The sequence below is a fragment of the Macrosteles quadrilineatus genome, unplaced genomic scaffold (genome assembly GCF_028750875.1).
Source record: "Macrosteles quadrilineatus isolate MER2022 unplaced genomic scaffold, UCM_ALF_1.0 Scaffold_30__1_contigs__length_1495292, whole genome shotgun sequence".
NCBI classification, from domain to species: domain Eukaryota; kingdom Metazoa; phylum Arthropoda; class Insecta; order Hemiptera; family Cicadellidae; genus Macrosteles; species Macrosteles quadrilineatus.
The window spans coordinates 338,907-351,770 of NW_026542623.1; the positions used below are offsets into that span (position 1 = coordinate 338,907).

The 12,864-nt window shown below is 36.6% G+C and overlaps 1 protein-coding gene across 1 annotated transcript; it reads left to right on the forward strand.

The window, feature by feature from the left end:
• Positions 1-5,738: 5,738 nt before the first annotated feature.
• On the forward strand, positions 5,739-9,304 carry LOC129005659 (uncharacterized). The gene is made up of 2 exons (XM_054434618.1): positions 5,739-5,750; positions 8,213-9,304. Exons 1-2 carry the CDS (start codon positions 5,739-5,741, stop codon positions 9,302-9,304), a joined length of 1,104 nt encoding a protein of 367 aa, XP_054290593.1.
• Positions 9,305-12,864: the final 3,560 nt, after the last annotated feature.

Sequence of the window (12,864 nt, forward strand, 5' to 3'; positions counted from 1 at the left end):
TTTAGTACATTGTTGTATGCCTAACGGTTACGGAGATAATTTAAAAAAATATTAATTTAAAATTGCCATGTTATTCTTGTGGAGAATTAATAAAATGTTAGTATTCGTGAATGTTGTAGTTTGCTTGTTTATGTACATATTTCAATCAAATTTGGCAATTTTGTTTTCATACTAAGCTATCAACATTTCCCTAAAAAAAAACAAAAAAAAAACACCTCAATACCTTTTCTATAGCAAATAAATTGACAATTTTAAGGACCTATTTTAGTGGAAATCCAGCCAGGTAAATATAAATTCGCTTTAGTATGCCGGTTTGTTGCGATGGGGGTATTTTCCTTTAATCGGCTGTCTACCTATCTAACACTTTAGCTTACACGATGCTGCAAACAAAAAGTAACACCCCCCCCCTACACAATCTTCACTTTCAACTTTCAACCCTGTTAAATAACTTCAACAATGTATTATTTCCATAATAAAATAGTTCCCTAACTCGACATTTGTTCACCAATATCTTCTCATAAAGACATCCCCTAAAGCTAGCTATGGTCAAATCGTTTCACAGGACCTTCGACGTTTTGTAATGAGTCCACTTAGTTAAAATCAGTCCAAATGAACTTTCCCACCAATTACACTATGACTAGACCTTCGAAAACACTTTGGTTTCTGTGAGAACTAGAACCGAAGCTTTCAAGTGGCCAGCTCATCGGATGAAAACAAGATCGTCCACAGCCCAGGGGTAGCGGATCTCATGGTCCGAACAGCTATTATAACAGCTGACTGCCCTTAGCAACAGGTCGTTACAGTTTGTAAACATCTGTCTCGAAATTGACTGGTGTGAATCACTGTTGCTGACAACAATGACACATGCCCTGGGGTTTTGAACCACCGGACTAAACAGCTGACTAATAGAATTGGTCAAAGAATTGTAATTCGTTAAGAAAAGCCGAGGTATTCGCAGATGGAAAATCGAAATCATACAAGACAAATTACAGGGGATATTTTAAACATATGCATATCAACATAGCCTCCTCGGCGTTGGTGTATGGCAACGTCGCACCGGCCGGAATGTTGCTATCGCAGTAACAGTAACAAACGTGTAAACATAGACATTGCGCAGAAACTCCATTGAATTAGTGCAACAAATGTCTCGGTAGGCTGGAATTGCGGCTGTATTACTTTTGCTCCGCAGTTGAAGGCTAATTTCTTCACATCACTTTTGTTCCGGGGGTCAGCAGGTAGATTTCAGGATAGGCCGAAACGTCGCTTTTGTTCCGCGAGAGAGGAGGCTGTACTTTCCCTCCCCCAAATCCTCTCTTTCGCCCTCCTCCTAATTCTTTCTTTCATGCGGGCTTTAAAACCCGTTAAATTATAATTTTATCCTTAGCAAAAATATAAATAATTTAAATAATTTAACCTAAGCTAACCTATGAAAGAAAGAATTTGGAGGAGAGCGAAAGTGAGGATATGGGGGAGGGAGAGTGCAGCCCCTTCTCTCGTGGAACAAGAGAGATAGCAGCGGATCAAAAGTGATGTTTCGGCCGGCCCTGAAATCAACCTGCTGACCCCCGGAACAAAACTGATGTTCTTGCCGCGTAACAAAAGCGACACACGCGGAGTTGCGGCGTTTCCACTTGTGTCTCGCTGCGGCCTTATATTACTAGTGGAGGCCATGATATCACGCGTAAATCAGCTAAGTAGTTTAACCCGCTAAAATCCGGTCCGATCACCTGTTAGTACGAACAGCTGTTTGTATAATCAGGTGTTTGTATGCTTAGTTTAGCAGATTGTCTACAGACCCGGGGGCTTCTAGGGTTTTCACCATTAGTGTGAATGAACTACGCAGCAGATCTCAACTCTGTCAAGAATAACACATTAGGTGTTAACACACTTGGGTTTTTAGGCCAAGAAAAACATTGGTAAAATTAAGATAAGTGTGCGATGCTATCTTACTCACTTTTTGACGACAGTTATGTCATACCAATGATATTTCGATATAGGTTAGTTTGTGCATATTCCATTTTATCGTAATACAGGTAGTTTTAAAGTTAGTAAATATAAATAAATAAAGAACGGCACACGACGTAAACATACCTCAAAATGATCATTAGAAATAAATACTCCCTAATAGATTTTGTCGACCTTATGGACCAGTTGAAGAAAACTCCAAGTAATTATTCTGTTTGGTGTGTAGAATCGTAGAGTGTGATTTGAGGTTAACTATTTATTTCTTATAGTTTCACCAACTTTGAATCTATTGTAACCAAATAAATCAATGTATGTACTGTATTAACTATTGTTTGTCTTATAGTCTTATAGTTTGTCTTATAGTTTGCTTGTCTTATATACGGCCGAAGAGCAAAGAAAATTTACGCCAAATGTACAGAAGTAAAAAATAAATTAGTATGAGTGCATATCTTCGAAACATGAAATGAATCAAAATATGCTCAAGATTTTACAATGGAATAAAAAGTCCATTTATATATCATAAATCAATACATCAGCTCATCTAGGATTGTAAACCCAAAAAATATAAGGGATTGTGTTTAACCATAGCCACGTAAAAATACAAGGCCGCGGCGAGACAAAAGTGGCAACGTCGCAATCCCGGCCTACTGAAACAGATGTTCCATTAAATTCATTTTGGAGCGTCTGCGACTGCGCAATGTTTATGTTTACACGTTTGTTATTAATTCCCATGGCCCATGGTGCGACGTTGCCACGCACCAACGTATTGTATTAGAGGAGGCTATGGTTAATAATAAAAGGCTAGCTATTAAGAAATTAGCCAGTAGAAAATTGAGAAGTTAAATAAGAGATAGTGTTTTCAAAGCTTCATAATAAGTAATATTTACGTGCTTACTATTGCTATTATTAATGACCTACTCCCAATAGCCGAATCTCCATGAACTTGACCTAGTGCAACATAATACTCAATACCTGTCTGATAAATTGCTCGGCATTGTTGAGTTGAACCATTGTTGAAGCTGAATTATCTTGGCAAAATAAACAGCTGATCTTAGTAACAAAGTTACACAGATCGTCCACTGTACATAAAATGTCAAATGCGTCGATGTTCTTGTAAAATAATTATGTGGCATTCATTACAAAATTAACTGGCCGAATAACAAAATATGAATTTAGAAACCCAGCTTATAAAATGGAGGAGTATGACGAGACAGAACACGTTCCAAAAGTGTCTAATTTCTTCGACCACCGCCATCTTTCAACCTCGGTTTCGCCTGGTTCTTTTCTGGGTGTCGAAAAGAATCTCTATAGACCCTAGTGATGAAATACACAATCGTTACGTTACTTTATTATTTGATAACAATCATAATTTGTTTTTAAATCGTGTGCTATTATTTTGTATAGGGGGCTATTTTGGATAGTACTAATCAAAAATATTACCAATGCAGAATTCAAACGAAATTATTTTTTCTACAAATTATTTTTAATCTTGTTTGGTCTTATTACTGTCCATAGGAATTATGAATGCTAATATAATTGTTGTGCTATTATTAATGCACATTTTGACAAACGAGTAACAGCTAATTATTTAGTTTTATCAATGATATTTTTAAGAAAAATAAGTACGTTTATTACAAATTCAGCTTACGTTTAAAAACTAGAGTGAAAAATGACCCTTGCGGTCAAGGCAAAGCCAAAAGCGTCAAATGAAGGAGCATCAAAGAGTGACTTTTAGAACTTAGCTATATTTTTCGACACATTTACCATAATATTTGCTTCAAAAGTCAAGCTAAGTAAAGTCAAAACTTTCGAGTTATTCACATAGTTAAAGCCGTATACCTTCTTTCTTCACCTAAAGTAGTTTGTCTTCTAAAATAATTTCCAACCATCCAATTTATTTAAGAAAACAGTTGGTGCAAACGTATTCATGTATTATGTTTGATTATTATTATTATTTTACTATAGTCTACTTCAAGTAAAGATTAATATTTTTATCATTGTGGACTATCAATAACCAGAATCGATTAGAGGATAATTGATTGTTTCATGGCGATATATTGCTCATTGATGAGAAAGCTAAAATAGGAATATTTTGTTTTGTGAGAGATACAATCGTTAGTTCTATCGAAGCAGAACACAGTTCTCACTCACGTGTTTAACCTTTCATTGTTTTGCTTTAAATGTTTTGATCTGATGTTAAGAACAATGTAACAGCTGAAGTTTTCAATATTAATGATCATTTTAGTCGTAGGACATATTTTACCACAGTTTGATGAATTGTATATATTTCACCACTAGGGCGTAAAGTGACTCTTTTCGACCCGAGCTCAAGTTTCACAACCGAGGTGAAGCCGAGGTCGGACAATGAGCTAGGGTTGAAAAGACACTTTTCCAGTGTGATGAATTATATTTTTAGTCACATTGCAACATTATTTAACAAACTAAGCTAGTAAACAAAAATAATGTTCTTGTAAAGATAACCTATCAAAACGACCGTCAACTTGTTTTCAATTTTGCTAATGCATACAAGCAGCTGTTTAATAAGTTATTCAATCATTTCGTCTGTAGTGTATATGAAACTAACTTATCGATTGTCATATGCCGAACTATTGACAAGAATGCAACAATAAGCTACGACCATAGACTAGTATGTGTTATCCGGGGAGCGAGCTGGCGTGGTGATTAGAGCGCGGGACTTCAGTCCCTGAGGTCCCGGTTTCGATCCCCACCAAGTCACCAATGGATTTTATCTAAGTGATAATGCCGCAACCCCTAGGTCTAGCCTGAAGTAATGTGAAAAACAATCCCAGGCTCGTGCCTAGCGTCCTAGGACTAAAATGTGTGTGTTATCTATACTACAACCGATTAAAAAACATACATCATTTCGATACAAGCGATTGCTTACAATCGAGGTTTACAACAGCCGATTTTTACTCTCTAGGGACTAAAAAGACTTTTTACTCTCTTGAGAGAAAAAAATTACTTTGGATCCACAATGCATGCATTAAAAACCACTTTTTTGCTTCAGTATGACGAAAAGTATGTTTTAAGATCACAAAAGAGCTATATATCCATATAAATTTGGTTGAATATTTTTTGTACTTGTATAAATAATCATCGTACAATACATAATTTACTTTAGCACTATCAAGATGGTTGGATTTCAATGACAATTCACAAATCCTTTTAAATCAAGAGCTTTCCAACCCCATAAAATATCATGAACCGAAGATTGTATTCAGTCCCTCACACCACAATACATGATTACCAAACTTTGCCATAATCCAGCAACACATCAATTTATCATTATGTATCAAAAGCAAGAGTATAACTAAAACTATGCTGTAAAAATATCCAACTAACAAACTTGCAATAAATGTTTAATGGAGATTGAGCTGATTCAGTGCCAAACCGCGGTATCTAACTCCTTGGGGTTCTGGGTTCAAACCCAAAAAATCACCAATGGCTCAATAAATGCAACCTCTAGTCCTAGCCTGAAGTAATGTGAAAACCCACCCCGAGCATCCTAGGATGTGAAGATGGGACAAAGAATACATTTATTCCATCTCCTTTGGATGACACCCCCGTGGTCCGCAGACTGACCGGTTCCCACGATCGGATACCCGATGGACGTCCAAGAGACGGCAGGGGTTGCGACATGTGGAGTCTGTCTGTCTGCTGAACAACAGGAAAGTACCCCCAGGACGACCTTGGGGAGGGGTATATAGCGGTGAGGGAGACAGTTCCAGCTAGGATACGGATTCTTCTCCACCATGAGAGTTCTGGTAAGTAAAGTGAAACATGTTTAAAAAGTTAATTAGGTGATTTGAAAAATCAAAATATATTTATTTGTAAACAGATTTAGTTGTAGTTTTGCACATATTTACCATTGTGTTAAAAGTTTTTATATTTTAATGATAGTTTATAAACAATCAGATACTTAAATATTAGTTTTTTAAACATTTTTTAAATCTGTTTTAGTAGAGTTTAAATTTATGGAGTATTTTTTAAACAAATTTAGCTATAGATTAAAAATTTGGACTTTTCCAAGTTATGCGACTCATACGATTAAGACAATTTAGGTTGACATTTTCGAAAATAAATTTTAATTATTTGACAATCTCGATTTAGTCGGGTTCAATTTTGGTTTAAATTAAATATTTTTAGTGAAAGTTGAATTTTCTTATCTATTTCAGTAACCTAAACAGTGTTTTTTTAGTTTTTGGGTAAATTTGATCCCAGATTATTTAAAATTTTCTAATTATTTTTTTTATATTTGTTGCATAATTAACATTACGATTATATTATTTAAGTTTTCTGTTTCAAAAGAGTAGAAGCAACAACTAACATTTTGTAAAAGGGAAAGGGATAGATCTTTTTATAGAATCATTCAGTTATTAATAATTTAAAATAAATTTAAAATGTGTTTACTTTTAAAGATTAAAGAATTCAAAATACCAAAAATAACACAAATATTTTCAAAGGTGTGAAAAATCTATAAATGTCAGCATTAACATTTTGATGCATAAGTTGTAACATGTTATAAGTTAAATATGCCCTTCATATTAGTGGTATTAAATTATCAGCTTAGTTTGACACCAATTGAGTTTAACTTTCTTTTATGTAGATAGAAAAAGAAAAAAATAAGATTGTTTAAATTTGTTTATTAACAAACATTGGTTCTTAATAAAATATCTTAAATGCATAATTTATCTCGGAAAATATGAGATTCTTTTACTCGTTTACTACTATAGGTGTAGGATTTTAACAATACACAGCGAATCGATCTTAAAATATTTAAATATACTAAATAACTTAGGCTGATTGATACAGACAACCTGAGAAACAAAAACAAACCTGAAAAAAATGTATTACAAGATTAATGTTTAATCCTCTTAGGATAAGATACAAATGTAATATAGTTTGTTGTATTCTTTAACTACACGGCGATCAACAAAAAGTTTTGTTAATTCTATAATTCAAAGATAAGTATACAATTCAAAACTAGTTTAAATCTGTTGTGCAAATTACTCCGTAATAAGTTCGTGTTTCCTCTTATATTAATTGACACTTTCTAAATAGACTATAACAACCTTCATGTGGTTTAAATAAACTCTAAATTATTTATATAGTTTGTTATTAACCAATGTGTTAGATAAAATTGTGTAATGTGTAATCCATGCGTAGGTGGATAAGGAGTTTTATCCTATGATTAAGGATTTGGTTCAATTCCGTAGCAAGGCCACTAACAGCGGTTTTAGATTTTAAAGTAGATTATAAATTATTTCTTTTTAGATTTGCCATCCTTGTAGTCTAACTTAAGACAATTTAAGGTCAATTCCGTACAGTTCTCGTTGATGGCGTTTTGTTCTTAACTATTTCTTTCAGTACAGTTAATTGAATGGACTTTTTCATGCTCATCCTCTTTATTATTTTTTACCCCAACGCCTCACACATATTTTTCTGTTAGGTGTACAAACAGTATCCTAGTGCTTTCAAAACGAAGGCCGCTCCTATTAAAATTTGCCCTGTGCAAATGAAAATGATGTAAATAAAATTAGAGGTTAGTTATGTTCGGTTAGGTTAGGAGAGGTAAACTTTAGGCCCAGACACGTCATCCAAAGCGTACGTAGGCTATTTTGTGTTTGGTTGTTGGGAAGAGACAAATGTTAGGTTAGGCTCTTTCCTTTAGGAGGAAATGTAAACAAAACTTCATTTCTGACCATTCCATGTTCATACACTCTGCCAATTTCTCATTTACATCACCTTCATAAGCATATAGAAAATTAAAAAAAAGTTGCCCGCTTCTGGAAAAGGCCATTGTATCCGTACGACCGTACGCTAAATAAGTACCAAACAGTATCATTACAAGTAATGGTTATGTTTTGGTCAAGCCATCATGTGATGGTAAATACTATTTCATGTGGATTTGTGTGCTAATTAATACTTGAAACCCTAGAGACTTCACATGATGAATCTTTCTTGCTTTTGGTAACATTCGTAATGCCGACGGATTTTAAGCAAGGAATAGCTGAATACCCATACTTTCATGTAAAGGTGTAAAGGCTTAACATTCCTTACAACATCAATTTGTGAAATATTTCGCGCTAGCAAAAAAGTAAGAAACAGGGATGGAATTTTCTTTTTGTCTGGGACAGTAAATGAGAAAATAAAACATTGAAATATAGGGGGGAAAATTAAATTGTAGGTATACGATTTAGACTAATTATGTAATCTTGTGTTGCAGGTAACGTGCCTGCTGTTAGCAGGCGTTGCCTGGGCTAAGCCTCAGTACTCCTTCGCCTTTGCCCCAGCGGCTGTATATGGAGAGCCTGGAAAGGTAGTTGCTGAATTTGCGCCGCCTCCACCCCCGCCACCTCCGCCGCCTCCGCCGCCACCACCACCTCCGCCTCCAGAGGCGCCGTATGCACCTCCACCACAACCGGAGTACGCTCCACCACCACCACCGCCGCCTCCGCCACCACCACCTCCACCACCTCCACCTCCGCCTCCAGAGGCGCCATATGCACCTCCACCACAACCGGAGTACGCTCCACCACCACCACCTCCTCCTCCGCCACCTCCACCACCTGTATATTATGCCCCACCACCTGCACCTTATGCTCCACCGCCAGCTCCATATGCACCACCCCCACAACCAGAATATGCCCCTCCCCCACCACCACCGCCACCTCCACCACCACCTCCTCCTCCACCCCCACCACCACCACCACCTGCACCTTATGCTCCTCCTGTAGCTCCATATGCACCACCCCCACAACCAGAATATGCCCCACCACCACCACCACCACCGCCGCCGCCCCCACCACCACCACCACCTCCTCCTCCTCCTCCTCCACCCCCACCTCCACCAGCTCCATACGCCCCACCTGCTCCATATGCTCCACCTCCACCCCCAGCTTATGCTCCACCACCACCACCACCTCCTCCACCACCACCACCACCTCCTCCTCCACCACCACCTCCACCACCACCGGCACCTTATGCACCACCACCTGTATTTTATGCCCCACCACCTGCTCCTTATGCTCCACCACCAGCTCCATATGCACCACCCCCACAACCAGAATATGCCCCTCCCCCACCACCACCGCCACCTCCACCACCACCTCCTCCACCACCCCCACCACCACCACCACCTGCTCCTTATGCTCCCCCACCAGCTCCATATGCACCACCCCCACAACCAGAATATGCCCCTCCTCCACCACCACCCCCGCCACCACCTCCACCTCCACCACCACCACCACCTCCCCCACCACCACCACCACCACCACCCCAACCACATGCTACTTACGGAGTTCCTGCATTTTTCTGATTCTTTGTAAAGTGATTTGACCAAGTGTATTTGGAAGAGTTGTTGCTTTGACTGTGTTACCATTGTTGATATGTACAAATAACTGTGCTAATTACAACTACTTTTTAAAAGTGATTGCTCATTTCATCCTGGTTCTAACCAAACTGTAGATAAACTTACAGTTCTGTTATAGTTCAGCTATAGTTAGTGTTTTTAACTACTGTTCATAAATTAATTAATAAAGAGTCTTATCCAAATTAATGTATAGCGGAGTCGAAGATTAGCTGTCCGCTTGTGAGTATGTCATTGTACGGTCACGAAAACTCAAGAACCGTTGCACTAATAGTGTTCAAATTTTGCAAAAATAATTATTATGCCACTGGAAAGATCCCATTGAAATGCTAGACGATTCCGCGCAGTAGTTATTATAAAATACTAAAAATATATTTTTAAATTTGTCATATAAGAATAAAATTAAAGATACCTACTTCTTTTTAATTGTTTACATTTTACGACCAACAATTTTCTTGTTTACTTTAGACAAAGACAACGACCTTTCCTCTAACCTCTTTGATTCATGGAGTACTTAAACAGTTTGACGTCTAAGAATGCATGATATTATAATTAGGTGAGTATCAATTTTACGAATGATTACGATGCGAAGAAGATGCACTGTTGGCTGTATCGAAATTCCAATCCATATTTCCCCTGCGACAAATACCATTTTCGAATTTCACTTAACTGAAAATCTATCAGGCTACATACGTCATTGACTATCTAGGATGAAGAATTGTACTAGATTCTTCCCGTCACCACATTTTCAGTTTAGTTTCAGGTATATGAAATCAAGAATTAAATCCATATTCCATAGTGAGAACATAAGACTTAACTAAAAGTTTTTGATTATTTTTCACAAACTGAAAACAGCGTTAATAACGTAAACAATTCATCCCACCATAAGAGGCTATCGCGTTACAACCAACCTTTTGAGAGCGAAGATGGAAGTATCACCTATGATAAGAAGAGTAAAGCAATTTCAATATTTCAAATTCAATTTATTTTCTCTTTAACATCCTAACATTGGTTAGGGTATTTCATGATAGCTCCACAGTTTCCCTTCATCATATTATTTGAAAGCTTCTTCATCTTTAACATAATTATTTTTCAAGAAAAGAGGGAAATGGAAATTTATCGATAATCTGTAAATCAGCAATGTGAAGTAGTTTCAGATAGGGTAGCTGAGTGGTTATAGTGCTCGCCTAGTAATCTCAAGCTCACTAGTTCTGTCCTGAGAAAAGACATTAGGTACCTTTTTGATAGCTCGAAACTGGGCCCAGCTGTTCCTGATCATGGGCTTTTAATAAACGGCTCTGGCTGATAAAACAGCTGATCAGTAACGAAGCTACACATATCATATCACACCATCCTTCACTCATACTGTATTGGGTTTATACGCACCTATTTTTAGGTAGCGTTCCCATCTCAATTGGCAGGCACTAACATCAGATGATCCAATCGGGGGTGATATGTCAAGAGGAGTAATAATTAAAGTCGGATAGACAAGTAAAAACATCCAATTAAACTAAGAAATGACAACTAAAATTTTCTCAAAACTTATTAATTTTTAAAACTGATCACATCCAAATCGGGCTAAGAAATCCAATATATCATCCTGTTTTTCTTCTCACCACACCAATCCATATTGTAAACAGACATAATGATCAAAACACCGACTTTATTCATGTCAAAAGTAAATTTAAGTCGTGTTAAACAACCATAACATAAAATGTCAAGTATTAACATAACAAGTAACACAACAGAACAAAGATGTTAATGGGTGAATCAACAAGTATTTATCTTCAGAGCAAACAATTTTGACAGCTGATTTTGACGGGGTTGTGACAGATTATTTGTTCCGACATTGTTGACAACCAAATATTCTTGTGCTCGACTACAAATTTCATTGTTCTACAAGTAAATAGTGTACGGCTTGGGGCGCTGGTTTAGTGGGTAGTATGGTCTTAGGGCCTAAGGATTCGGGTCCGAGTCCCGCTAATAACGAATTGATTTCAGATAAAAATGTGATAATGCCTTAAGCGGTGGGATCAGCTCTAAACTTAAAGTTTTATTTTAAACCCGTTTTCCTGGAGAATATCCTACAAAATCTATTACTTCATGTTTTTTGAGGGCCGTTCAAACAGTTGTGGTAGTTGTATGATACATTATTACAATCATTATAAGACGTAGGAAATTGGACAGTTTATAAAATAGGATTGTACCACAAATACTTGAAAAGAACCTGTATGGATAATAAACATAAAAAATGACGTTTTTGGCCCGAAAATAAACATTATTTAACATTGCTTAAATGGAACTGCCAAAACACACATGTTATGCTATTAGTATAGGATTCGGGTCAATAACGTAATTTGTTTATGTTTATGGCCCATCGGGTCTTTTCTAGTATTCGTGCATAATACAAACACAAAACCCATATGTGCACGATATTACACAATGTTTGCTTTTCTCTATTGACCTAACCTATATCGATGGACACATTAATGACTCTATAATGGACATTTTATCAGTGTCTCGGAAAAATACGTTTCACTGTTTAGACTAATTATTAACTAATGAAAATTTCTAACAGTTACTTTATTTACTAAATTTAAAAATCATATAAATTTGTAAAACAGTGATAATTATAGCTTTGTGTGTTGCATGGTTTGATTACATTTTATTTAGACCACGAACTAAGTTCAAGAAAATAAAAATAAAATATTTACATCATAGTTTAGGTACAACAACAATGCTTCAAAATATTTCAATAGCTTATGTTACACTTCTCTATATAATGCATTACATGGAATATACTACTATTAAGGTTCGCGATGATATAAAGTCAATTAATATTAATAATTTATAATGAGGCCCTGTTGATACTTAATGCGTTAAAACTTGCAAATGGTTATAAATTCAAGACTGCAATACTGGACTTCTAACTTGACCTTATTTCGTAATCCCTTGGAAGGACACTGCAATGAAAGCAAGCCAACACTTTCCAGTGCATCCTTGGAGATTAGATTTGGATTGGTTTTCAACAGAATTTTGATAAGAATCCTTAAATAGCTTTAAGTGTAAAATACGTTTTTTCTATGTCAAAATTTGATACGGTAAAATATGTTTTATTTAAACTTAAAACGCACTCGCATAAAGCAAGCTTCCAAGACGGAGTCCCGTCCCTTGCCTCTTGAGTGAAGACTTTTACGCCACACTACACTATTTCGACGAACTTCCCACGCAAGGATCTGGCTAAAAACAGCTGCTATTAGTCAGTAACATGTATGATATCTCAATCAAAATCCATAAAAGATTGTAATGACACTTTCAGGCATTATTATAAGCATTCAAGGATGGCTTGTGTGAAGTTTGGTGCAGATCCGTCAGAAGGGCTCCGCCCCAGTGGCTCTGGAGTTTCCCAATTTAACCTTATGAGTACTCATATTTAAATTGATTTAAAGAATCTTAACAGCTGTTTCAACAAAACAATTTGATTCTGTGATGTTCAATAGCACTAAAAA